The 26,882-nt window shown below is 45.4% G+C and overlaps 1 protein-coding gene across 4 annotated transcripts in view; it reads left to right on the top strand.

The window, feature by feature from the left end:
* Positions 1-26,882, top strand: part of ABAT (4-aminobutyrate aminotransferase) — a 51,337-nt gene that overhangs the window by 7,401 nt on the left and 17,054 nt on the right. For 2 of the 4 annotated variants that reach the window (XM_063171101.1, XM_063171102.1), the window contains exons 2-5: positions 16,344-16,467; positions 24,732-24,829; positions 25,662-25,691; positions 26,279-26,396. In XM_063171101.1, the coding sequence (XP_063027171.1) occupies positions 16,398-16,467; positions 24,732-24,829; positions 25,662-25,691; positions 26,279-26,396 (316 nt within the window). In that variant the 5' untranslated portion in view covers positions 16,344-16,397. Of the gene's footprint in view, positions 1-448; positions 469-8,799; positions 8,987-16,343; positions 16,468-24,731; positions 24,830-25,661; positions 25,692-26,278; positions 26,397-26,882 lie in introns of those variants that run through there. The other 2 variants (XM_063171103.1, XM_063171100.1) reach the window with 2 other exon arrangements.

The following is a 26,882-nucleotide window of genomic DNA, read 5'->3' as shown; positions in this document are numbered from 1 at the left end:
GATTTACCTGTATGGAACATGCTGCAGGTGTGAGAGATGGGATTTACCTGTATGGAACATGCTGCAGGTGTGAGAGATGGGATTTACCTGTATGGAACACGCTGTGGGTGTGAGGGATGGGATTTACCTGTATGGAACATGCTGTGGGTGTGAGGGATGGGATTTACGTTTATATGGACTGAGCTGTAGGTGGGAGGGATGGGATTTACCTGCATGGACTGAGCTGCAATTGTGAGGGATGGGATTTACCTGCATGGACTGAGCTGCCATTCCCTAGCATGTTCTCCCCTGTCAGCTCCAGTATAAAGCAAGCCCTGTTTTTTGCTCCACAGTTATTGCTGCAATGCAGCTTCCTGGAGAGAGAAATAGGATTACACAATCAGAGTGTGCTGGTGGAGGTAGGAAAGCAGAGGATGAGCTGGGCTCGGATGAACTCCACACTCCTTGTTTGCAGGGTGGTTTTTCCAGGTAATGGATCTACAGGGGAGCAGATCTTTGTTTGTTCTGTGGTTTGGGCACTGGGTGTTGGAAGGGGCTGCTGGAATATGAGATGCTCCTGCCTTGGCTGTTGTGAGCAGCAGCTGAAGCAAAGCACAGAGAGAGCTGGTTTGTGTTACAAGGGGAGGGAGCAGAGGCAAGTGGAGACAATGACAAGCAGTGCAAGGGGCTGGATTCATGTTATAGGGCCTTTACTGATTGCAGCAATCTGTGCATTGCAGTAACTATCACTGACAAATCTTGTGCTTTTCTTCTTATAATAATGAAATTCAAATGTCATTTCCTTTTAGCAGTAACAGGAGACTGCTTGCCTAATTTATCATCAGTATTTTTTTTTTCCTTTGGCCAAGAAGGTGATTAGAAAACACCTCTTGCTTCTGATGCAGGCTGTAGGATTCCTGCTGTTCATTTATCCATAAAAATTGGACCATTACCTGATTGTGTATCAGTTTAGATTTTGTTGTTTTGCTTCTCTGTAGATTTTGGTGTAGTAAGATTTGGTTCAATCAAAATGAATTTTAGGACAGACTGTGGCCATGGGTGCCATGGGTAGGTGATGCTTCAACAGGGAGTCGGCTGTGGTGGCTCCTCAGGGTGGACTTCTTTTTCCTCACACTGCTTGGTTGTTTCCTTTAGCTGGCTTGCTCTGAGCTGAACTTGTGACTCCACTGGACACCAGAAGGGTTTGCTGATTTTTCTTCCTCAATTAGGAATCTCCCTGGTGTGGATGGGACACTGAGTAATGGGAGTAGGAAAGCTAGCTCAAAGTGAGGTTCTTCAGAAAAGAAGCTCAGAAGGTGCTACTACTCTGCAAACCCAAGGCTTGTTGCATCATTTTGGGATGCAACACTTGCATAAAGTATCCTTTTTATCCCAAAAAATATGCAGAGAGAATGAGTTTCCAGAGTGATGTGATAAATGTTAGGAAATGGCTTGCAGCTTCTCTTTTGTTGTTCCAAATGGGAAAGAGAAGAGAAAGGAGCTGTTTGTTATATCTGGTCAAAATCCACATGCAGCCTTGCATAACTGATCCTCTGCTCGGCCTGGTGGAGCAAGATTAGCAGGCTTGCAGCCACATTCCTCTCATCTCTTGTGAAACTGCAGCCTCTGGATAGCGGTGATTTATTGTCACTGGTTAACAGCAGAGGGGGAGAAGGGGCAGCTTGAGATGATACTGACACTGACAAAGCATGTGATGGGTCTTCTGTGAAGAATTACCTGATTACTGATAAATCCTGCAGTTGCATCCATTTGGTGAAACCCTGATTTTATGAAGGAGAAGGGAAATTTGGTATTGTTCTTTTCCTGACCTTCTGTGACAGTGCCCTCTTGAGAGAGGTTAAGTACCAGTGAGGGCAGCACTCTGAAGGGAACCTGCCTGTCCCATTGTGCTAATGATGCCCTTATTTTTTAAGCTATCCTTAGGAAGATAAACATCTCCCACAAAAAGTTTTTGTTAAATAAATAAACAAGCTGTTCAACCTAACTACTATTCCATACTGATTGTACTCCTGATTTGATTTGTTATCCTGGATTTTCCCACTGTACGTGCAGCCTCTCTTAACATCACAGTAATACAAGGCATCCTTCATTCTTGATTCTGGGTCGCTCTTCTCTTACCCCAGCAAGTAAACTGGACTTGCTTGAGCTGTATTAAAATTTCTATAAAGATTTGTCCAAATCTTTATGGAAGTTTTCCCAAAACTGATTAACTTTTAAACTACCTGAATGTGGTACATAAAATGTCCACTTGGATGTGCCAGGCTGAAGAGCAGAGCCCAGATTCTTGTGGCTGTCAGTGCTACCATGAGAGCTGAGGGTGCAGTAGAGATATACCTTGATGAGCCTTCACCAGTGAGTTGAGCCATTAGCACACTTAGTAAGCTCCAATTTATCTCCTCAAATTCCTTTGCAGGTATTTAGTACCTGTGTGATAATGCAGCAGATTCATTAGTTTGGTTAAACAGGCAATATATAAGGAGTGAATAAGCACAGTTCATGCAGCAGCCTTGTGGATTTTTCCCTAGTGGGTAACTTTCAGGTTTTGATCACCAGAGACTCTTCCAGTTCCTAGTTTTTCTACCTTGCCTTTAATTCAGCAGAGTTCTTTGGCTCATTCCCAACTCTAGTTTTGTGAATGGGCCCAGAGAAGTAAAAGGGACCACTAGAGAAACATGTATCTTGCTGAATCAGATTGGCACCAGTTTCTTTCTCCATCTGGAGCCCAAAAATAACGTTCTAAACATACTAGGGAATTTAGTAACAGAGTCTTTTTAACACTGTGTACTTATCTGTGTTTCCTGAACTGTTTTGAATACTCCCCAACTGCTGTTCCTTTTTACCTATTGCCTGAATAAACAGGAAATAACAGGACTTCTGAATAGTAAAATTTCATAGTAATTGTGCTTAATTCCTATATTCCTTTCCTTCTGAATGTGAAGTTGTCAGGTTTAATGGGAATGAAAGCAGCTGACACCTGAAGAACAGAGGGGTGATCCCCCTGTGCCTGGGTCAGTGGTATTACAGCAGTTACTGATTAGTGAGGAGTGCAGGGGCAGGTCAGCTGTGCCCTGCACACATGCAGCCTCTGACTCTTTCAAGCTCAACATCTGCCCACCAAATGAAATCCCTGCAGTTAGTGGTATTGATTGTGCTGAATTCCACTCTGTTCATGAGCCTTTTAACTTCTTTCACAAAAGAAAAGCTGCCTCTGTGCACTTCCTACCCTACTGGATGTGCTAGGGTAGGAAGCAGCCTTCTGGCCAGCCACAGGCTGGAAAGCTGCAGTGTGCTGGCTTTCTCACAAAGCTCAGCAATCCCAGTTGTCCTTTTTATTTTGATTTGCCCTTCATGGTAATCCTCTTCGGCCAAATACGATCCTTATCCTACTGCAAATGGTTAGCTCAGATTTTTGTAATTAACTTGGTGTCACCATTAATATAGTCTTACTTTGTTTCCTTCCAACTGTACTGAAATACATTTTAATATATTTTAAGGTGAACCTAGTGATTACTGCTCCCAGTACCTAAAAGTTGATCTGACCCTCCTGTTTGTGCTATATTCCTTCTCCAAACACAGCAGCCCTTAGGAGAGGCATTGCTTTCCCTCTCCATGCAGGCTGGGGGTCCTGAGACCCTGCTGCTGAGCCTTATGCACCTCTGTTTTTTGAAGGAGGACTAAGACTTGGTGCTGAGTATCCTGCATGCTTTGCTTTCTGCGTTGTGATACTGATGTGTTTTGTCCCCATTTCTTGCAGATGTGTGTGACATTTAGGATTTTGACATCTTGTCTTTGCCCTGCAGCTGCTCTTTCTGAGCGCTGAATTCTCCTCAAGTACTGTAGCTGTGTTGTTTGAAATGCTTTGTTTTGCTTAACAAAGTGTAACACTAGATGCTTTCTAGGGTGTGAGGCAGGGGTTAAGGAGGGCTGTAGAGTTGCTTCTGGAGGAATTTGCCATCATTTGCAGTGAAATGGGCTGGTAACATAGTAAACATTCCAATATTTTCCATAAAAACAAAACATCTTTGATACTAACCATGTGCTTTTATTTGGTGTTGTGGACCAGCCTGGCCAGAATCTGATCCCTGTTTCGCCTTGTATCATCATTGTGTATTTCAGAAGGATGTTTGTAGCATTGATACAGAGAAATATACTAACAGTTGGTTCTGCTGAAGCTGGAGATTACTTTCTAGCAGTGAAGGATTGTGTACTGAGTGAATCTTCCTTTGACCACTGCAAATCAGAGCAGAACATGAACTTAGTGCACGTGGTTGGCCACATCCTTTCCAATAACAGACTGTTTAAACAGATTTCTTTACCAGTGTTCTCTTGATTAAATCAAATGCAAATCCACAGGGTTTTCATTACAGCTCCCACTTCTGTGAACTGCACATTTTTAATACATCTTAAATAAATTTTTAACAGTTATAGTTGTGTCAAACCAAGTTTTTTGCCCTGCAACAGGACTTAAATAGTCATTGTCATCCTCTTTGTGCATGCAGCCTGCCAGGCAGGGTAATTGTGGGTATGGAGGATGAAAGCAGCCATACAGAGCAACAAGAATTCAGGCTTTACTCAGGAAGAGGCAGTTTGGTGTTAAGGCATTGGATGCAAGGGTTAAAGCTAAAGAAATCCACTACAAATAAAAGTCTACAAGGGAGCTGTTGTCTCTCTGCAGGGTGGGTTTCCAAGCAGTTGGACACAACGTGACTCAGCATGAAGGGGCTCAGTGCTGACTGGAGTCTCTACATGATGGTGCCATATAACTTGTTAGCACTTTGCAGCACCAAGTTCTTCTCGTCCAGCATCGTTTTGGTTAATGAGTTCAGCATCACATCATCCAAGGCAACACTCAGCAGAGGCACAAGAACCTCAGTCTCCCTTAGGAGCTGTAATCCTGATTATTACTAGTAATAAATCACTGACACAATGAATTGCTCTTGAATTCAGCGTTTTATACGTGGTGAGTCCAAGCACCCATAGCTTTTCTCAGTCCTTGCCCCTCTGCTTTGTGATGGTTAATGCTTTACCTGCATTAACCATCTGTCTGAATAGGATTGTGGCACTTTCTGTGGTAGATTATCTGGCTAACAGGTTCAGTTTAGAGCCACCAGTTTGTTCTAATGACTGGTAACCAGTACAGACCAGATTAAATGTGTTCTTTACAGTCTGTGTGTGTAATTAATAACAGGTTTTGAATTATGAAGAAGGTGAGGAGTGAGGTTCAGTTTTTGCTTTGGAGCAAATCAACTGCTTGTTATGGGACCTGTCTTACAAATAACTGCAGTCAGGGCTCCTTTCTTGGCAGCTGCTCACAGTACTCACATGAGATCCCAGACTACAGTCTCCAGCAAAGGAGAAGGCAACCAGAACAGGATTAACCACGTTGGATTCTCTTCCTTGTTGGTGTTAGTGGCATTTTGATTGGCAGTTTGTCTGGATGCTGATCAATTGTCCATTTTGTGTAAAGAAGCTCTGGAAAGCAACATGGTGACTTTAAATCTTCTACTCCCCCATGGGTGTAAATGGGTTGTGTGGATGCTGGTGTTGGTCTGTAAATGGCCTGGGTCAGGTAATGTGTTACAATGGAGACACTGCAGAGTGTGTCTGCTCTGCCTGCACGGCTTTGTCCCTCACTGCCCCTGTGTGAGCACAGTGACCATCACTGCCTGTCCCTCACTGCTCCTGTGTTAGCACAGTGACCATCACTGCCTTTGTCCCTCACTGCCCCTGTGTTAGCACAGTGACCATCACTGCCTGTCCCTCACTGCCCCTGTGTTAGCACAGTGACCATCACTGCCTGTCCCTCACTGTTCCTGTGTTAGCACAGTGACCATCACTGCCTGTCCCTCACTGCCCCTGTGTTAGCACAGTGACCATCACTGCCTCTGTCCCTCACTGCCCCTGTGTTAGCACAGTGACCATCACTGCCTGTCCCTCACTGCCCCTGTGTTAGCACAGTGACCATCACTGCCTGTCCCTCACTGCCCCTGTGTTAGCACAGTGACCATCACTGCCTCTGTCCCTCACTGCCCCTGTGTTAGCACAGTGACCATCACTGCCTGTCCCTCACTGCCCCTGTGTGAGCACAGTGACCATCACTGCCTGTCCCTCACTGTTCCTGTGTTAGCACAGTGACCATCACTGCCTGTCCCTCACTGCTCCTGTGTTAGCACAGTGACCATCACTGCCTTTGTCCCTCACTGTTCCTGTGTTAGCACAGTGACCATCACTGCCTGTCCCTCACTGCCCTGTGTTAGCACAGTGACCATCACTGCCTGTCCCTCACTGTTCCTGTGTTAGCACAGTGACCATCACTGCCTGTCCCTCACTGCCCCTGTGTTAGCACAGTGACCATCACTGCCTGTCCCTCACTGTTCCTGTGTTAGCACAGTGACCATCACTGCCTGTCCCTCACTGCTCCTGTGTTAGCACAGTGACCATCACTGCCTGTCCCTCACTGCTCCTGTGTTAGCACAGTGACCATCACTGCCTGTCCCTCACTGCCCCTGTGTGAGCACAGTGACCATCACTGCCTGTCCCTCACTGTTCCTGTGTTAGCACAGTGACCATCACTGCCTGTCCCTCACTGCTCCTGTGTTAGCACAGTGACCATCACTGCCTGTCCCTCACTGTTCCTGTGTTAGCACAGTGACCATCACTGCCTGTCCCTCACTGCCCCTGTGTGAGCACAGTGACCATCACTGCCTCTGTCCCTCACTGCCCGTGTTAGCACAGTGACCATCACTGCCTGTCCCTCACTGCCCCTGTGTTAGCACAGTGACCATCACTGCCTGTCCCTCACTGCCCCTGTGTTAGCACAGTGACCATCACTGCCTGTCCCTCACTACCCCTGTGTTAGCACAGTGACCATCACTGCCTGTCCCTCACTGCGCCTGTGTTAGCACAGTGACCATCACTGCCTTTGTCCCTCACTGCTCCTGTGTTAGCACAGTGACCATCACTGCCTGTCCCTCACTGCCCCTGTGTTAGCACAGTGACCATCACTGCCTGTCCCTCACTGTTCCTGTGTTAGCACAGTGACCATCACTGCCTCTGTCCCTCACTGCCCGTGTTAGCACAGTGACCATCACTGCCTGTCCCTCACTGTTCCTATGTTAGCACAGTGACCATCACTGCCTGTCCCTCAGTGCCCCTGTGTTAGCACAGTGGCCATCACTGCCTGTCCCTCACTGCCCCTGTGTGAGCACAGTGACCATCACTGCCTTTGTCCCTCACTGCTCCTGTGTTAGCACAGTGACCATCACTGCCTGTCCCTCACTGCCCCTGTGTTAGCACAGTGACCATCACTGCCTGTCCCTCACTGCCCCTGTGTTAGCACAGTGACCATCACTGCCTGTCCCTCACTGTTCCTGTGTTAGCACAGTGACCATCACTGCCTGTCCCTCACTGCCCCTGTGTTAGCACAGTGACCATCACTGCCTGTCCCTCACTGTTCCTGTGTTAGCACAGTGACCATCACTGCCTGTCCCTCACTGCCCTGTGTTAGCACAGTGACCATCACTGCCTTTGTCCCTCACTGTTCCTGTGTTAGCACAGTGACCATCACACCACCCACTCCAGCCAAGCCAATGCTGCTGCTGTGGCTGCTCTGAGAGAAGGGGACAGGGAAGGTGATGCTGCAGGAGCAGCACAAACTGGAGTCATGCAGTTTCCAGGACCTTATCTGCCTCCTGTAAGCATTGCATCTTCCATCTTTGTCCCTTGCTGCTGCTATCTGTCCTTGCTCTGCTGCCTCAGGCCCTGCCTTGCACCCAGCTCTGCTCGTGCTGAACCAGCAGCACAAGTCTGGGGCTTGCTCTGGCTGGTCCCTCATCTCCCCCCTTGCAGACTGGGTGCAGCCCCTCAGTCAGGACCCTGAGCTGAGGAAGCATCCTGCCCAAGGCTTGCATCCCACAGCTGGATGTGGGATGGTACAGAGCCTAAGGCAGGAGCCCCAGCTGGGGTCTCGTGCCTGGCTCCCTGCTGCACTGCAGCCCTGCCTGTTGGGGGGCACGAGCTCCCCCTCCTCTGCTCTGATCACTGAAGTGGGTAAGTCACCACCTCGCTTGTAATAATTACAGATTTCCTCTGTGATTTTTCACTCGTCTGTTGCCACAGCAACCGTGCAGTGGCTCGGCCGAATCTCTGTCACAGGGATTTAAATCTGAAGCGGCTCAGCCTCTCTGCGTTCTGGCGCATCCTCCCTCTTGCCCCCCAGCACCATGGCAACCTGGCCATGGTAGCCCAGCCTGGCCATGGCACCCTGTGCTGCTTTTCCCTGCATCCCTGTGCCTGAAGGGAGGCTGCTGGTGTTCTGTGGGTATCCATGTCCCCCCGTTCCCGTCAGGAGCAGCGTGCAGCGGGCGGTGCTGCTGGGATGCTGCTGCCTGCCGTGCTGCCTGCGCACCACCCGGAGGGAATGAGCCAAACCAAGGTTATTTTGTGACACTCCTGTGCCTGGGTGTCACCCTCAGGAGATCTGCAAACCAGAGTCAAAATAAGGGATTTGGGGACAAAACCTGTTCTTCAACTTCCACAGTTGTTGGAAACTATGGAGCCATTTCAAACCTTTACACAGTCTGGCTCTGCCTCTCAGAATTTGTTTTCATAAAGCTGCCAAGGAGGCTTTCGGATGGACTCAGACACCCACAATCCAGAGCCAGACCCTCTCAGGTTTGAGACGAGTCGTGTGCTCCCCTCTGCTGGCTTTGGCTGAGCACAGGCTGTAGCTGCCAGGAGCTGGTGCCATTAGCCTTGGTTAATTGGGGCATCCCCCCAGCTGAGCTGCAGGGCTGCAGCACGGGGCTTCCTCCGGGTGATGCCTGTCCCTGCTGCGCTGGAGGAGCTGGCAGCGATGGCATTCCTCACCAGCACAACCAGCAGCAGCCTGCACTGAAGGCAGGCAGGCAGTGAAGCAGGAGCAGCACTTCGGAGCCAGGAGCTGGCTGTGGGCAGCTTGGAGAGCTGGAGTTTGGATCCGAGCCCTGTAAGTGCCTCTGCCGTGTGCCCGCGGGCGTGGGGTGGGCACAGAGTCTGCCCTGCTGCACCCTCTGTGCCCGGGGGGAGCGTGGGGATTGGGTCTGGGCAGGTGTGGGTGTGTGTGTTGTGCAGGGATAGCTGCTCCTGCTTTGCTTTCTGGACCCTTTATACAAGAAATCTCCTGCGTGGCTCTGCTGTTGGTGTCCTCAGCTGGAATGGGGGTCACCTTGAGAAACCACAGCTCTCGCCCCCGCTTGAGATGTTTCCCTTGGTTTGGTGCAGGCTGGCTCCAAATGAGCTGTTTTATGCCTTATGGCACAGGAAAATAAATTGTGCTTTTATTTGGTGCTGTTAATCTATTTTCCTGATCTCTGAGGAGGCAGCAGTAAGATGCTAGGAGTGAAATCTTGCAAGGAATATAACTGAATTTCTTTGGAAATACCACTTGAGGGTATTTTGCAATACTTTAATTTTTTCAAAACTACAAAATGCTTGTGGAGCAACTAAACTGATAAACAGGACTATTAATTTGTTTAATCCGTTGTGAGCTGGGCTGTTTTGGTCTGGGAAATGTGTGGAAATGAACAGGCATGGTTTGGATATGTTGTTGTCATCTGCATTTAAAATAATGGATTTAAAATATGCTTAAAAGGATGTTTAATATAGGCTTGAAGAGATGTTTCTATATGTACCTCACTAGTAAAGTTCACTGAAATATCAATGTGCAGGTTTTTTCAGGGAGAACTGTAAAGAAATTCCTAAAAGAAATTAGAATTTTTTTAGCTAATGTAAGTTTTCTTGTACTTGTTTTTTATCAGCATTTATGTACCATTATACCATTTGTGTAGGTACTGTTGGCTTTGTATCTGGCACTTGCCCCATTTCTAGCAGATGCTTTTTCAATTCCAGTTTGTTTTCCTGAGACAATGCACTTTCACAGGGAAGGTGTAGGCATGTCTCATCCCACCTTAGCTGTGCCAACAGTTCTTGGATCAAAAATGAGCTGCTCAGAAGTTTAGTGGGTCACCTGGATCCTAGTGTGGTCCTAGCCATAATCACAACATTCCTGCCTTGTTCATTGGTTTAGGGACCAGGAGAGTTTCCTTGGCCCAATATTTTTTGGAGAGAGGGTAAACAGAGACAAGGGCAGAAAGATTTTTTTATTTTAAGAAAAAAGAAAATCATATATTCATATCCAGCCACCAAGCCCTGCTTAGAGGGCACCTGAGGAGGAGAAATTGGACACATGAGTGTTGTGAGACTTTAGACTCCAAATGAGTTTTAAAACTTGATGGAAGGGCTGAAGCTGTTCTGGCTTTGCTGCTGGTTCAGCCCTGTCCTGAGTGCAGGTGCCATGGAGCAGGTAGGGATTGTCATGTCCTGCTGGATACTGGACAATAATTCCAAGCTGTAGGTGTGAGGTTTTCATCTTGTGCAGTGCAGCTTGGTTTGTGCTTTTGCTGCAGTGCTCACAGCAGACTGACTTGAATGCCAGCTGCATGTGGAGGGAGAGAAGAGCTGTGCAAAAACCCCAGTTTATTATGCTTTTGTGTGCAATATTAGCTGTTTTGTCAGGACTTGAAGGACAAAACCAGTCTCTCCATTTCTGTTCTTCTGAGGCCTCGCGGGACTGTCCAACGCTGTTGGTGTCAATAATAAATAGGCAACCCTGAATAACCAACACTTGAGCTTTACTTGTAACTATGACAACTGTGTCCTTGACAACTTAAGTACAATCATGGAGTTTTCAATTGCATCCTGTTCTACACAAAGCCATTAAGATTATTAGAGGCATAAACAGCCTGTCAGCTTGTGAAGTGGTTTTTGGCAAAATCCGTGTGGTGGAGACACATTTCCATGTGCAGGTCTGTTACTGGTGCTCCTGGTGGGAATTCCTGGGTGAGCTCTGCAGGGACAGGCTCTCCAGGCCTTGGGGACAGCCTCACTTGGCTCTTTTTTGGCTGCTGCCCGTGAATTTGGGCCATGTAAGTGTTGAGCTTCAAAGTGCTCAGGGCTCTTTCTGGCTGGGTCCTGCAGACCTGGCCCACCTCTTTCAGAGTGTCCATCTCTGTCCTGACCCTGCTGTGTGAGCTCCATGTTGTGGGGTGCTTGTAACCACCTTCACTTTTGGAGTACAAGGCTGTGGCCTTTGGTTGACCAAGATGGGGGATGAGCAGCTCCTTTTTCTTTGCTGTGCCCTCTCATGAGGATGCTGCCTCTGTACTGTTCCTCTCAAAGATGAGGGTTCCAGTTCTATTTTGTGCTGGGTTTGTATAGATATTTAATGAAAAAATCTAATGTCAGCCTTTTATGAGCACCAGATGTAAATTTTCTTGCAAACTCCTCTTAACAGGATATTTCAATTATATTCTATTCCCTTTAAGATAACTTTGGCCTAGCTCTGACTGAATTCCTAAATTCATGGTGTTACTCTTACAAACTTCTCCTGCAAATGCTGCTGTAAGCTAATCCAAATTTGTTTCAGTGCTATACTTTGGGATAAAACCCCAGCAGAAGTAAAAGGACCTGTTGTATTTCATTGTGTGCACTCAGGCTTTGATGAATGCTTAATCTATACTGAACTCTTAACTCTGCTCCTGGGAGCAAGTGAACTGCAGTTAAATACACCAGCATGCTGCCAGGCCTCTTTATTTACATTGTTTACTACATTTAAGGGGCTAAAGCAGCAAGTCAGGATTTCTGACATCGCCCTGTGCTCTGTCACAGACTGGTGAACTCCTTCAGTTGTTTGCTGCTTTGATCTGCTGCATGAGGACTCCCCAAAGCAGGGTGGGGCTGTGCCATTTTCAAACAGCAAGTGCTGTGTTCTTTGGATCATTTTATGCATGATGACATTGCATTACCTGATTCTTCCTCAGATGCAGACTAAGGAAGGACATGATTATGTTTAAGAGATGGCAGCCTTCACTCTCTTCTTGCCCCTACTTATATTTGTTTGTGTGATTGTGGGGCTGTTCCAGACTCAGATCTCCTTGAGCTGTTCACAGAAGTAAAATACCTGAGCTAAATCACCTGCGTCAGTAAAGATGCTTGTTCATGAGCACTACAAACCAGGAGATCTGCGCCCCTTTAACAAGTCCAGGATGGACCTGGGTCCTGCCTGACTTTTCAACATTGTCCTTTTTAGTGACAGCTGACTTGGTTCCTCAGTTTGCAGTTCCTCTGCTGTTAAAAGGCAGAAAGAGCAGTGTCAAAGCATGCTGAGCTGTGAAATAAAGAGCCTTGGAGGGGCTCCCTCCTTGCAGCCTGTCTGTGCCAGCTCACCTGGGGGTGCCAGGGCAGGCTGGCTGTGGGAAGGGAGGGTTGGCACTGGGGCACAGTGCTGGTGCTGCCCTAAGCTCTGAGAGGGCTCTGCAGCCTCTGCATCCCCCAGCAGCCCCTGTGCAGCTCACAGTGTGTGAGCCTACTGCTGGGTTCACATCCAGGTGGATCCAAGCAAACGGGACTAAGAGAATAGTTAGAGATGCTTGAAATGTCACCATTAGCACTTAGCATGACTGTACCCTTGCTGTGCAGCCGAGAAGAGTCAAGCAAAGGAAAACGGTAAAAAAAGGAATGAATTTGCATTTGGAATCCTCCCTGCTCCCGAATCCAGTTTTTGGAAGCCTTGTGAAGTAATTGCCCAATGCAGCTTGTGCTGCTGTTTCTAAACCACTAAATTGTTCCTGGTTAAATGGATTTGGAGCAGCTGAGGGCCAGATGAATGTGCCCCCATGAATTTCAAACAGATTTCTGTGTCTTTGGCAGAGTTGCAAGAGAGAGATGCAAATGTGCAGAGCTGACTTCTCCTCCCATCCTGCTGGCTCTCGGTTCTGCCTTTACCTGTGCCCCTCCCCAGAGGATGTTTGCCAGGGCAGGTTCTGTGAGCTGCAGCCTGGCACTCCATGTCGTGCTGCATTAGCTTCTCTGCTAGCAGTGAGATTGCTGCACAGACTCCCATTTTCTCTCTTGTATCAGGATCAAGCCCCCTCTTTCTAAAACTTTTTCCAAGGTTTTTCCCCAGGAAACACAAGGTCGTTCACTTATGGAAACAATACTTCTTTCTGTGTTCCCAGCAGGCTGCTGCTGCGGAATGACTGCTGTTCTCTCTAGTAACTAGTTTTATCTGTCAGAAATAATCTCTTGGTACAGAAATTTAGCAGCTGCTGTTTAAAAAAATACATCTAATTTCACAGCATGCATTAAAAAATCCACATATCCTTATGTTTCATGTGTGTGATAAACCGGACTGAGCTTTCTCTTTGAAAATGAAAATAATTTTTCTTACCAGAAGAATGTGGCTGCGACTTAAACACATGCAGTGGCAAACACAGTTTATATAATGCAGAATTACAGACAAAATTATGCAAATGCATTTGGAAAATTAAGGTACTGAGATTCACTTCAGAATAGCAGTTCTGTGGAGTCATCTGTGCTGATGGCCTGCTCCAGTTCAGACAGCTGCCAGTGGAGGTAAAACATTTAAGGAAGACTTACGAATCTTTTTCTGGAAGGGTGTCACATCTTTGTATTCTGATGGTCCTTCCCATCCCCTTTCCTGTCAGCTATCTGGAATTGGTGGCAGTGTTTTGGCTGGATTTGGGGATTTGTGTGGCTGCAGTGGCTGTGGAGCAGCAGGGTGATGGAGCGTGCCATCGCTGCAGCTGGGACACGTGCAGGAGCTGATTCTGCTGGATTGCAACCTCTGCTGCTGCTGCTTGCAGTGCTGGATCAGCCTGGGCCACTGGGAGTCGATCAGGAGATGGGTTACGGAGGCAGAATTCAGTTAGTTATTGTGATAACCAAATAATGTGTGCTTAGACTGAGATCCCAATCACATCAGCTGTGAGAGCCTGTGTACGTAATGGAGATGGAAAAGGCGCTGGGTTTAGTTATAGTCACATGTGGTGTTATGTGATTTATTCTGACTCTGGACTAGAAAATGGTAAAACTTTTTATGTAAGAACTGTCAAGGAAAATTAGGGCTAAGCTACTTTATTTTTAAGCCTCATGCAGTATTTTTTTTTTTTTACAAAGCCAATATCATTCCCAGTTATATTTTTCAGCCTCTAATGAATACTGCAGTTTAGGTATTAAAGGATTTGAGATAAACAGTAAATATAATTAGAAATAAATAGCATTCTGGAAGCAGAGGTGTAGTTCACCTAGGGAAGGAAGAAGGGAAACCTGGTAGAGCTGTGGAAGGTGTGTTTGATTTGTAGGTGAAGAGGCATCTCATCCTTGTGCAGAAGGAAAGTTGGGCAGCTGGCAACAAAACCCCCGTGGGACATCACTGAAGGGTATGAGAACAAGCAGTGAACCTTGGTGGGTTCTTAAGTATGTTTGCACTGTCCTTTTGTGAGTTCCTGTGCTCACCTTTTAACAGCTTCCTAAAGACTAAAAAAGTAACACTTTGTAGAGCAGCTTATGGAGGGAATTGGAGATTGGAGTAATATAGAGCAGATAAACAGCTCTGAGCAGAGGACATCCATCGAGGTGCTGGGCATTTTCTTGTCATTTGGTTTTTGTTAGAGGGTGGTCATGAGATAAGAAATCCATGGTGTTGGGATATTTCTTCATACATTGATTATGCTGAAGTTAGCACAATTAAAGAACGAAGCTGAGGAAGAAAACATAATGAATTAATTAAACTAATCTTGTCTTATAAGTGAAGTTTCTCTTTACTGAAAACAAAATTAACTAGTTCCTTCTGCAGTTGTGACCCAAAGCCTTAGGAAGGCAATCTTGCTTTTCCAGTGTGTGCACAAGTGTTGTGCAAGTGTTTGTTCATCTTGGCACATTGCAAACTACCTTGAATTTTAATTTGAACTAAGTGAAACCGAGTGCTGTGTCAATTGTCTGGGGAGGCACAGGGAATTGGTTTTGTTCCTGACTCTTAATAGATCTGTGAATTTATAAATCTCTGTAGGCAAGAAATTTTTTATTTTCTTTTATATATTTTGCAAAAGCCCACATATGAAGGAGAACAAATAGTGTTTCACATAAAGACAATACAGAAATTGAATTTCTGATATTTTAATTCTGTGTATGAGATACTTACTGTCATGGTAGCAATAGCTCACTACTTCCCTGCATCTGGTCATGAACATCTGCTGGCATGTTTTATTGATGGCATAGGACTGATGGAAGCTGTGAACTGTGTTCTCTTTCTGCTGGAAGACCAGCTCTACTCTGACTGTATTTGTTAAATAGAATTTTTTCCAGGTTTATGGATAATAGTGACATTTTGTCACTTGGACTGCAAGCCTCGGTCCACTGCTGCTCCATGGTCTGCATCCAGCAAGGTGCAAATGCCAGGCAAAGGGCTCCAGTGTCCTACACTGAACAAGGGGCCATGCTGATAAGTGTGAAGTTTGAATTTAACCTGTGTCCTGGATAATAATTCAATGACCTGTTTTACCTATTCCTGACTTGCAGCCCGGCTTTCTGCACAAGTGATCCATAGTGAAAGGGAGGCATGTTATCTGTCATGCTGCTTGACTTTCCAAGGTCATTTTTATGTAACCAGCTGAGGTAGAACCATGGAATGGCTGAGCTTGGGAGGGAGCTGAGGGTCTGGTCCAGCCCTCTGCCCAAGCAGTAACACCTAAAGCAATCTGCTCTGGACCATTTGGGTTGTGGATATCCCCAGGCATGGTGATTCCATGCTCTCTCTGGGAAACCTGCTGGGAGTTTTCCTGTGCTTAGGTGGAGCTCAGAGTATTTTAGTTTGTGCCCATTGCCTCTTATCCCATCACTGGACACCTCTGAGAAGCCCTGGGTCCTTCTTTCCCATCAAGTATTTATTACTCATTGATGGGATGCAACCTGAGCCTTCAGGCTGGACAATCTCAGCTCTCACATTCTCTCTTCACAGAGTTGTAATTAATGGCTAAAAGGCTGTTTTTTCAGAGGATTTATTTTCTTTTATTTCCTAATGCTTGTCCTCCTCTCTTTTGTATTTGATGAAGTTTTTCTCATAAACTTAGATCAAATCAAAAACAACAGCTTTGGCTTGACTGGAAACTTTTTTTTTAAAGTTCAACACAGGCTATATATATACAGAGAAAGTAGAGAGGAAGAGCAAGGGCAAATAGGTACTGACCTTTACCCCCTGGCTCTGCTGAAGCTGGGACATTCATTTAGCCTAGAAGTCATTTACCTTAGCAAGACCAAGCCAAGAATCAGATGTGGGGCTCAATCCTGAGACTGCTCTGAACATCAGCATTAATCCATCAAACCCTGCTCTTGGTGCCTTTGGATGGGAATTAATGAAAGGGGGAGTTGGACAGCACAGTAATAGTGGCTGCATCTATAGGGACATGAATAAGTGATTTTCTTTTCCTTTTTTTTTATTTTCCCAGAACATCAACCAGAAAGAAATCTCTCAAGATTGAGTCTTTTTCAATAAAGATAAAATGGCGTCAATGTTGCTTAGTCGACAGCTTACCTGTTGCCTGCAGCAAAACTCCAGACTGCTGGTATTTGGTAAGTGTTTCCTTGCATTTTCCTGCTTTGTACTTGGTAAGCGTTTCCTTGCATTTTCCTTCTTTGTACTTGGTGTTAACTTTACTCCGGTGGACAGAATTCCAATTTGAACATTTCTGGGTTTTGTCCTGTGGTGTTGAGTCTTTCAGACCTTGAGGAATATGATGTTCTGTGTCTTAGATAATGATGCAGTTGTAGCCTGAAGTGGACCACAATTGTAGTCCAAAGTATATCTGATTTTTTTGTATCAATGTATCAAGTTAATAATTTGCCCTGTAAAGATGCTAACTGAAGTAAAGCTCTTCAGCCCTTGGAACTCTGCTTTTACTCTCTGGCACTTCATGGTGCAGAGATTAGACAATCATGCATCAAATGAGACAATCATCCATCCATCAAAAGAGCTGGGTTTTCTCTTTGTGCTGTGTAGCACAACCTTGCCCATCTTCCCTTGTGAAGAGGTTTTGTGTGATTGGCATGAAGATTGGGACCCTCACTGGGGTTTCTGCCTCTAGTGAGCTCTAGTGTGAAATAAAAACCTGCCACACAGCTCAAACTACTTTCTCCTAAGTGAATGGCAATTTTGCCTTAACCCTGGCTTGAAATTTACCGTGTGTATATTAAACCTGCAGTCTCTGTGAAATAGATAAAAACCCTAAATTCCTGTTGGCTGTGTTGGACAAAGCAGTGTGGAGTCCATTCCATGTACTGTTACACTGAGTACAGTGTGGCTGAATGGGGTTTTGTGTGACTGAGTAAATCTCAGTGTTTCTCCTGTCCTTCCACCCTTCTGCAGTGCCACTGTGCTCCTTCTGCCACGGCCAGGATAAACCAAGCACACCCTTCCATTTGCTCAGAAACTTCAGCATCATTGATTTCCCTTTAAATAATACACTTCAGGGAGCAACTGACCTTTGACTAAAGAGCACCTAGTCAGGTCTTATAACTATTAGAAGATATTAGGTCAGTGCTTCAGTGCAGGATGTGTGTGTGTGTTCCTGGGAGTGACTCACTGATTATCCACACTGGACAAGAGCAGGGATTGTTGGGTCCATGGTGGGCAGTGGAAAGTGCTGGCAGTCCTTGAGCTAATCTGTCACCCTCAGCATCACTTAATGCTCCCTGTCCCTCCCAGTGTCTGTACAATTCCTGCTGCTTCCCAAGCCCAGAGGTGCAGGTGGGCAGTGGAGGGCAGGTGCCCAAACTCCTCCTCCTCTCTCACCATCAGTGGGGGAGTGTAGATCCCCATAAGAAAGGAAGGCAGCTCTGGGCTCCATTAATCCATTCTTGCTTCCAGGAAACTTCCAAGGCTGCTAAAATACTGAAGCAAATAATAGAGAGCCCTGGCTGCAGGCTGTGTAAGGGCTCTGTGGCCTTTGGGTGTGAGTGAGCAGAGATCAGGAATGGTGGAGCAAGAGGAGAGCCCCTGACAGGAGGAGCTGTGCCCCTGCAGCCCCACAGAGCAGGCAGGAGGCTCTGGTGGCTGTGGCCAAAGCTGGAGCTCCAGGCCATTTCCCTGAGCCCCAGCTCAGGTTGCATGCTGCTGGGCTCTGGGGCTTTTAGGGAAATGCTCAGGGTGACATCCACGAGCTCTCTGCTCCAGAGTGCTCTCCTCCAAGGTATTTTTGAGCACTCCAGTTCAGAGCTTTAAGGCTAAAAAAGGGACTGTACATTACTCCCACAGAAATCCTGCAGTGCCATTTGGGCTGGTACATTTATTTTTTTTTTGTGGATAATGAAATGACAGTGTTGCCAAGGGAGGTGGAGGTGGAGAGGAGGGAATAGATTGCCTCTTGGTAGGTCTTTGTGTCTGTAGGCTGTCATTTTTCAGTTGTATTGTGCATTAAGCAAACCTTCCTGTTCATCTTGAATCTACAATAAATTTATTTACAGAAAGAGTTTTTTTTTCACCCTTGACTATTACTCTAGTTGGAAAATCTTTGTTGCTTAACCACTGCACACTGTTCTCCTTATTCATACAATGTTAAACCCTGGCAAGAAAACTAGGAATGGAAAATGGAAATCATTTATCAAAATGCAAAAGCTAAGCAAAGCACATGACAATATGTAATAAATGATAAGCCATAGCCAACTTCAATCTTACCCAAAAATGTGAAGCCTGTAAGTATCATGCCCTTCTTGAAAATAAGCCCTTAATCAGGTATGCTTTTGTTTTCCTTCTGTTTGATCTGCCTGATCGTTTGCCCTCAAAGACAAGGCTCACTAGAATGTGAAGGGTGGCAGAATGACAATAGAGTGAGTAACTAACCTAATCCTCCTCTCACAAAGCCTCTGCATTGCAATCTCTGTGGGAAGCAGCCAGGCAGGGCAGCAGAGGCAGCTGATGGAGAAATGAGGGTGTATCTTGGTGTTACCATCTTACCTGAACTGAGTTCTGTTGCTGGTGTGCTGCAGGCTGATCACAGCTGGCACTGTGCATGTCAGTGGTTATTCCCTTTGTGCCAGCTCTGGTTTTGCCAGCTGGGCACTGCAGCAGCAGAGCTGTTCTGGCTCCCTGCTTTGGGGGCAGTTGGTTGTTGCTGGTAGGGCACTACCATAGCTATGAGGACAGGCTGGCACTCCAGAGATGTGGTTCACTTTCCTGCTGATTACCCAAAGGGCTTGAATTTGTCTTTGAATCCTGCACCGAAAGCATGGCAGAAGGTCAGGCTGCTGCCTGAAGGTAGCATCAGTTTGCATTAGTGCCTGCCCATGCCCTTCTAGGATGCTGATCTGTTCTGCAGCTTCTGCAGCCTCCCCAGGCAATTTGCTTATTGCTGGACTGACCTTACCTTTAAAACTTTTTTTCTAATATTTAGCCTAAGTTTCACAACAGGAAAAAATCAAATCCTTGCTGTTTGTCCTGCCCTCAGAGGACCTGGAGGCTGGAATGTTTATTTTTTCTTTGCAGCAGCCTTTTACATGTTTGATAACTGCTGTCTCCCCTAAGACCTCACACTTTTCTCTCTGCTGAATTCTGTTTGAGTCTCTCCTTGTAGGTCCAATTTTTCTCCTCCAGAGTCTGTGCCCTTCCAGTGCAGTGCAGTAGGACTTGTTGAGGCTGTACCTCACCTGACTCAGCCTGTTTCCTGTCTCTCTGGAGAGGATAATAATGTTTAGCACCTGGGTGCACTGCAGTAAAGTCTGAGAGATGTTCATACTAGTTATTGACTTGTTCCCATCACAGTTACCACAGAGAGGCTGGAAAGCCATGAGAATGATTTATTTTCAGTCACACTTTTGTCTCCAGTATTGATCCTTGCTAAGACATTTTACTTTTTTGATTTGGTTTGTACATTAAGAGCATCCCTAAGGAAATCACAGAGAACAGGCTGGATTTGTGTGAGGGATGTGTGGCAGAAGCAGAGAACAATCCCCTTCTTGGGATTGTAGAGGTCAGCTTGAGGTCAGCTTCAGCTGGAGCCCTGGAAACTGGGGTGCAACCTCTCCTGCTGGACTGAGGGGCGTTTACTCTTCTGTCTGATCAAACACTTCCACAAAAAGCTGAGCTATATAAGAACAATCACATAAAACCTGTTGTTGTAAGCAGGCTCTGGTGCAAGGCAGAGTCCAAGCTGGGACTGCTGTTCTCAGTTCCTTTGGTGAATGTGATGCTCCTATCCAGTGTTCTGTGCCACAAAGAGAGGCTGTATCAGTGCTGGCTGATTCCCCACCTGGCTGCTCCTTGTGCCTGGTTGTTCACCTCCAGAGGTGCCCTGGTGAGCTCTGTAGCTGGTGAATTGTTGGAAGAGAGAGGATGTTGCAACTGGTTCAGATCACAAGAACTACAAAGAGCAGTGGTTGGATGGACCTGTAACTCTCCTGAGGAGCTGGTTTGGGATTGTGCTGGGATGGAGAAAGGAAACTTCTCTTGTTCTTTCTTCCAGGAGTTTCCACTTTATGGCCTGTGTGGTACTAGTTTTTTCTTCATCTTTGGAGAATCCAAAGTGTGCATGTGGGAGTGCTGAAACACAGACAATCTCATGTGGAAGAGCTTCTGATCTTGCAGCATAAGCACTCTGTAAATAGCAATCTCACTTTTCACAATGTTATGCAATAGTGGTGTTCATTTCCCAAACATCTCTAGCTAGCCTGGCCTTTTGCCATTCCCTTTCGAGATCTGTTAGTAACAGATTCTACTTGTAACACATAAAGAGGACTCAGAGGAAATCACAGTCCTCCTACTTTTGGCTGTCAGCGCCTCCATGCTCTAAAAATCCTGTCTGGAAGGTGCTTTGATTGACACTGTGGAGGGGAAGTCTGAGGGCATTGCCTGTCTGCAGTGCCCAGGGCAGCAGTGGTATGGCACAGGGCATGTGCTCCCTGGGCACTGCAGAGCTTCCCCTTGCAGCCCTTCACAGCCAGACACTTGTGTCTGAGACCTCTGCTTATGCCAGCATGGCCTTTCATTCCTCTTCTTTTCCTTTTCCTTGTAATTGTTCATTTTCTTCATTACACCCATGTCCTTTCAGTGCCTCCACTGGAGTTTCTCCCAGCTAATATCCAGTTGTACACTCAGGAGCTGTGTTAATGGGAGTGTTATTTTTGGTCAAACACATGAGAGGCTCAAGCTCTTTCTATCCCTGCCTTGATTGCAGCTCTGTTATCAGAGATCAGCTCTCAGCACAGACCTGCCAGCAGTGGTGCTTTGTGACTCCCAGCATCCCCAAATTAGCAGGGTGCACTTATATTAATTATGTTGCTATAGCAATGTGGCACTTTGTTAAAATTGCTGACTGGGACCCCTGGAGAGCAAGGGGGGCAGCGTGGGGAAGCAGAGTTGGGAAATGAGCTTTGCTGCCTGCTAGCAAGTGATAACATCCTGTTGGATGAAAAGGAAGGATGTGATAATTTGCTGATGTTATTCAAGTGTTCAGAAAGATGATGTGTGATGAGAACTTTGAGAAGTCTGCAAGAAAAGTAGAATTTAACTTATTATGCCCACCTTCTTTAAGTGGGATGGGTAGAAAATTCTGTGCAAATTGTTCAGCCTGTGTGCTCTCTGAATGAGGTTCATTAACCTAGGCTTGTGTTTTTATTTTTGCCATGATAAAAAAGAGACTGCTTTGTTTACCAGGGATTAAAGGGTGCTTTTCTTGGTCATGTCAGCTAAATGTAATTTAAGAGCTTTGGTAATGCTTCTTTAGAGAAGGACACTTGGTCAGAGCCCATTAGCTCTACACACTTGGAGCATGAGAGCTGAGGTTATGTCATTTGCTCCTGTTCTTAAGATAATATAACACAAAATCCCCTTTTTCTAAGGCAGTTTGTTCACATGTCATCAGAAAATCAAGGGATTACCTTTTATTACAAAGTTAATGCTGTTAGTTCACTGAAGGATGAGAATCCCACCAGGGATTCTCAGTTCTTGAAAATACCTTGCTTGGTCATAGTGACAACCTCAGTTTTTACCTGTCCTATCTCTGCTGTCTTTTTGGGAGGCAAAAACCCAGTCCTGGCCTGCAAATGTCTAAAACTCCTAAATATCAAGTTGGAATAGCCTGAATTACATTGTATCTTGTATCTTCAGGGTTTCTGTTGCAGGGTAAGTTGATATTCAAAAGTCAAACAGTAAAAATTTGGGCTGAGTTGCAAAGCTCATTGAGTACCTTCAAGATAGAAATGCCAGCTGAGCAGAGCCTGCTGCAGTTTCCCAGGGGATGAAGCACTACAGTGAGTGACCTGATTTATTTGCATTTTCTTGCACCATCAGGAGACTGTGGTGCTGATGCTGGGGCTGGGGGGAAGCAAGGGAGACAGAGCATGGCCTGAAATCCTCCTCCAGGCTAAACAAAGCAGGTATTGATGCAGCCATCCATCACCCTGTCCAAGTGCCTGGAAAAGCCTTTACAGGAGAGCAGCCACATCCCAGAGCTGTGCTGTGAGCAGGGGGCAGCACCGTGTCCTGCTGTTCCTGGGGCATGCAGAACAAAGCCTTGCAGGGGGTGTGGAGAGAGGGGAGCCAGAAAGCCATGAGTGCCCAGGCAGGGCTCTGACCTCCTCTGTGCCTTTGGAGAGTAGCCTGAGCTCCTGTTTGGCTGCAGAGCAAGGGCAGTGGTGAGGCTGGAAATGAGGAAATGGGCTGTGAGAGGGAGCAGGGCTGGGGCCATACCCTGTGCTCTGAAAACTGCTGAAGTAGTTCTCAGCTACTCCAAACTGCTGGCCTTCTTTGCCTTTGTCACCACAAGGCTTTGGACACGTCCCTGAGCACCAAGGGAGCGTTGGGCTGCAAAAGTCTTGGGCCATATGGCAGTAAGAGAGGTTGTGTCTGTGCTGTTCAGGTGCCCTGAGCCTGGAGAGCTCCTTGTGTGTCAGTGCTGTGGCTGGCACAGCCTGGGTGTGCCCCCAGCATCCCCTGGCTGTGCCAATGGAGTCACCTTTGATCTTTTATTTGCAGTAGCTTTCCCCCCCTCAGTGGAGCAGTTGCCATGCAGTCTCCAATTTACATGAATGTTAAACAGAATGACACAAAAATGGTGTTGCTGTAACAAAACCTATTAATAGCTTTGCAGAGAGGCACTGACGCATCTGAATTAAAGCTGGGGAGAATAATCATCTTTGCAGACTAAGTTTTCCCAAGATGAGCAGTGACTTTAAGTACTCCAAGATGCTTTCAAAGGGCGGTGATTTTCCAAATAGTTTCTTGAAATCAGGCTTGCTTGAGACATCCCAGCTTGGGCTGACACACAAGCTGAGGCAAATGTCTCGAGTCACTGTTGGAAATTTCAGCTGAATGGCTGTGCTCAGAGCACTGCTGAGCAGTATCACAGGATACCTTCTGTTTTCCTTGATAAATATTTGGTTTATTTAACAACTGTTACTTCCAAACACAAAACGTTTTCAGCACATTGCTGGAACAGAGCTCTGGCAGTGAGAGGTGGGTATGGATGGCAGTGGTGCTGCCAGGGTTTCTGGTGGCAGTGCTGCACCCCAGGGATTTCCATGTGTTTGACTGCTGGCCTGGCTGCCCAGGCATCTCCCTCCCTGCCCCTGTGCCAAACTGGGCTGCAGTTTATTGGTTTAGCACCAGGCAGCATGGCCCTGGCACAGCAGGATGTGGTGAGTGGTACCTTCAGACCCTGCTGCTCCAAGTGCCCCGGGCAAGAGCTGGTGTTGCCTGACTTGCCATGCTCAGCCTGGATCTGAGATGCAGCTGGTGACAAGGGGAGCTGAGGATCTTCATTTTAGAGCATTCAGATTGCACCAACTAAAAATTGCCTACCACAAATATTATAGAAGTTATGCCCTCTTCTTTCAGGTCTGAGTGTGATTCCCCCAAGTTAAGAGTATTAAGATCAGTTTGTTGTTGATACCATGCTGGAAAGAGGCTTGCAGATGCTCCATGACAAAAATGTAATTGCCAAGAATGTTGCTTTAGTTCAATATGTAACCAGAGCAAGCTCATACTCTCTGCTGGTCACCTTGGTAGAGCTTTGGAGCCTGTACTTCCTTTTTTTGCAAATGTACAATCCCCATATTATCCCATAATCCCCTCCCTTAATGGAATATGTACATATTTGGAATACATGCTTACCAGAACTGTCTCTGTCATAGGAAGTTTACCTAAACTCTTTAAAACTTTAAAACAATTATTTCAGAAAGGGAAGCAGAGTGTGTTATTGGTAAAGCACAGCAGATTTTTGCCTTTTGTTTTCATTAAGATGTCAATTTTATTACGCTTCCCTACACATGTGGATAAAAACCAGCAAGATCAGAAGGAAAACTGGTGCTGACTGGGACTCAGATTTCAGAGCTGCACTGCAGGATGCTGGTTTATGTGAGACAAGGCCATTTACCTTTCTGAGACAAATCTTTCCCAAAGAGTGTTCTTTGGGCTATTGAAAAGCATCATACTGGATTTTTCTTGTGGACTCCATCAGGCTTTTTGGTTATTACTGGTAGTTGACCATCTCTGTGTAGGAGTGGGGAATTTATGGCAAAAGCTTGCACAGGGCATAATGGAGAGACTCAACAAAAGAGATGGAAAAAGATGTGCTCTCAATCCTCCTGTGCTTTGCCTCTGTTTCTCTAGGGTTGCCTTGTGATTTCCCTTGGGATTTTTTGGTTTGTTGTTTGTTTTAAGCCACCTCACTGATATTGGTTTTATTTTGAGTGGTCAAAAATGAGATACATAGTTCACTTCAGACAGCTCAATGTAATTGGTCTCATCTGTCAAGTGTTTTCAGTCATGCAAGGTATGGATGTATCTTCTAAAAGGAGAGCACAGAAAATATGGTCTGTACTCAGGTTTTCATTATTTCTTACAGGACACAGGTATATCAGTCAAGCTGCAGCTAAAATTGATGTGGATTTTGACTATGATGGACCTCTGATGAAGACAGAAGTTCCTGGACCACGATCTAGAGTAAGTTTCCAAAGTAGAGTAACTTGTTTTTTTTATCTTTAGCTGTGTCTCACTTGCTAGAAAACAGATTCATTTCAAACCTTAAATCTGATATGAAAAATATAATTCCATAAGTCTTAGCCCACTTTTATCAGGAGCTTGAGAATGAAAAGCTCATTAATAAAATGCCCCTCTCTGAGAGGCAGATCTGAATCTCAACTGCCAAGTTCCCGTATAATAATAATAATTCCCATAGAATAATTCAAAGCAAAAGAGCATCATTTTAATAAAACACCTGATCATACTTGGTCACTTGTGGTCCTGCTGAAATAGAAGCTTTTCATTATGTGAAATAATGCTTTGGTTTTGAAATGAAGCAAGAGTTTGAATTTGCTGGATGTTGTTTTACTCTGGCAGAGTCAGCATTTGTGCATTGTGGTGGGTTTTGGTTTTTGTGAGGTTTTTGTGTTGTTTTTAATAAAAAGGAGCTGTCTTTCTAGAACCAATGTACCAGTATCCCTTCTGTGTGACTCTGGCTTCTCTTATTTTCTGATTTCTCTCTTGTTTTCTCAGTTCAGTTGGTCAATATAGAAGAGGCAGCTTTCCCTTTTTGGAGATTTACAGTTAAACTGTGTTTGCAGCCCGTTTAGCTCTGCATGCCACAGGTCATAGTTTTGACTGTAATATTTGCAAGATGCACCATGAAAGTTCCTGTGGCAGGTAGAGTTGCCTGGTAAGCACACAGGACTACAAAGTTTGCATAAGATTTATGGGATCATAAAAAAGAAATAAACATTCTCCATCAGTATTTGCTGATTACACACCTGAGACTGTGACATTTGTTTTTGTGCAGGAATTAATGAAGAAGCTGAATGGCATTCAGGTAATTTGTCATGTTTTCTGTGTTTTGGGGAGTGTTAACACTTGGATTTCAGAACTCGTTTTAAAATCCTGGTTTGTATGTTTGTGCCACAAAGAAAGGTGAAACACTGATTCCAGTTTTCCACACCGAGTACATTTTGTGTGGTTTATATATGCATTTGAATGAAATCTTTTGTAGTGTATTGTGAATACTGCAGAATCATTTTGCTAGCATCAGGGATTTTTCTTTGAACATGTATATGTTTAAACTATGTGTGTCTAAAGAAAAACTTCAGAATTGTTAGAGTGGCCAATGAAAGTAAGGTATATTATGGCTTGAGTTTAAAAATATGTCAGCCTGAGTACATATTGCCTTCCTAAGATGAGCAATTTCTCCATGTCTGTGCTTCATTTCTGTAGAAAAAGTAAAGACTTGCCCTTTTAACAGTCATTATAAAAATAGCTGTACAGTTATTCCCATGCTGTGAATACAATATGCCTTTTTATCCTAGCATTAGATATTTTTATCAGATTTGGCTGTATAACCATTAGTTGCACCTTCCTACATACTACCACTTTTGAAAGCACTCATTGTTTTTTTTCCTGAAGAATGCAGAAGCTGTGCACTTCTTTTGCAATTACGAAGAGAGCCGAGGGAATTACCTCGTAGATGTAGATGGCAATCGTATGTTGGATCTCTACTCTCAGATTTCTTCCGTCCCAATAGGTAGGAGGCACTTGTACCAAAATCGTTTGTTTTGTCCTCAACCTGTTTTGTCATGTCATTTTCTTATTTTAGGTGCCACCAGGGAAGTTGGTTGATTAATTTTAAAAAACAGAAGTGACATAATGAACACCTTGTTGTGATCAGGGACAGCTCACTTCTGTGTACTGTGTAGTGGTGGGTTTGAATAGTTGGAGGAACTACAAATTCTATACTTAAAGCTCTCTTAAAGTGCATAGTGGTGCCAGGAAGAGATCTAGTATTAATCTCAATTTGAATGTGCAAGTTCCACAATTCAGGTTGTCTTTGCTGGCTTGGATCTGTGACTTCATGACTCTGTAATAGTATATTACTGTTTTAAACATTAATAAGCATAATGTGGACATTTTAAACATGAAATTATATGCTTTAGTTAACATTTCTATCTCAAAATAAGTAGGAAAAAAAACAAAGGAGTGAGCCATGTGGGCTGCAGCAGGATGAAACAAG

The sequence above is a fragment of the Melospiza melodia genome, chromosome 18, assembly GCF_035770615.1.
Source record: "Melospiza melodia melodia isolate bMelMel2 chromosome 18, bMelMel2.pri, whole genome shotgun sequence".
In the NCBI taxonomy this organism is placed as follows: domain Eukaryota; kingdom Metazoa; phylum Chordata; class Aves; order Passeriformes; family Passerellidae; genus Melospiza; species Melospiza melodia.
This window is presented reverse-complemented; position numbering and strand designations above follow the sequence as displayed.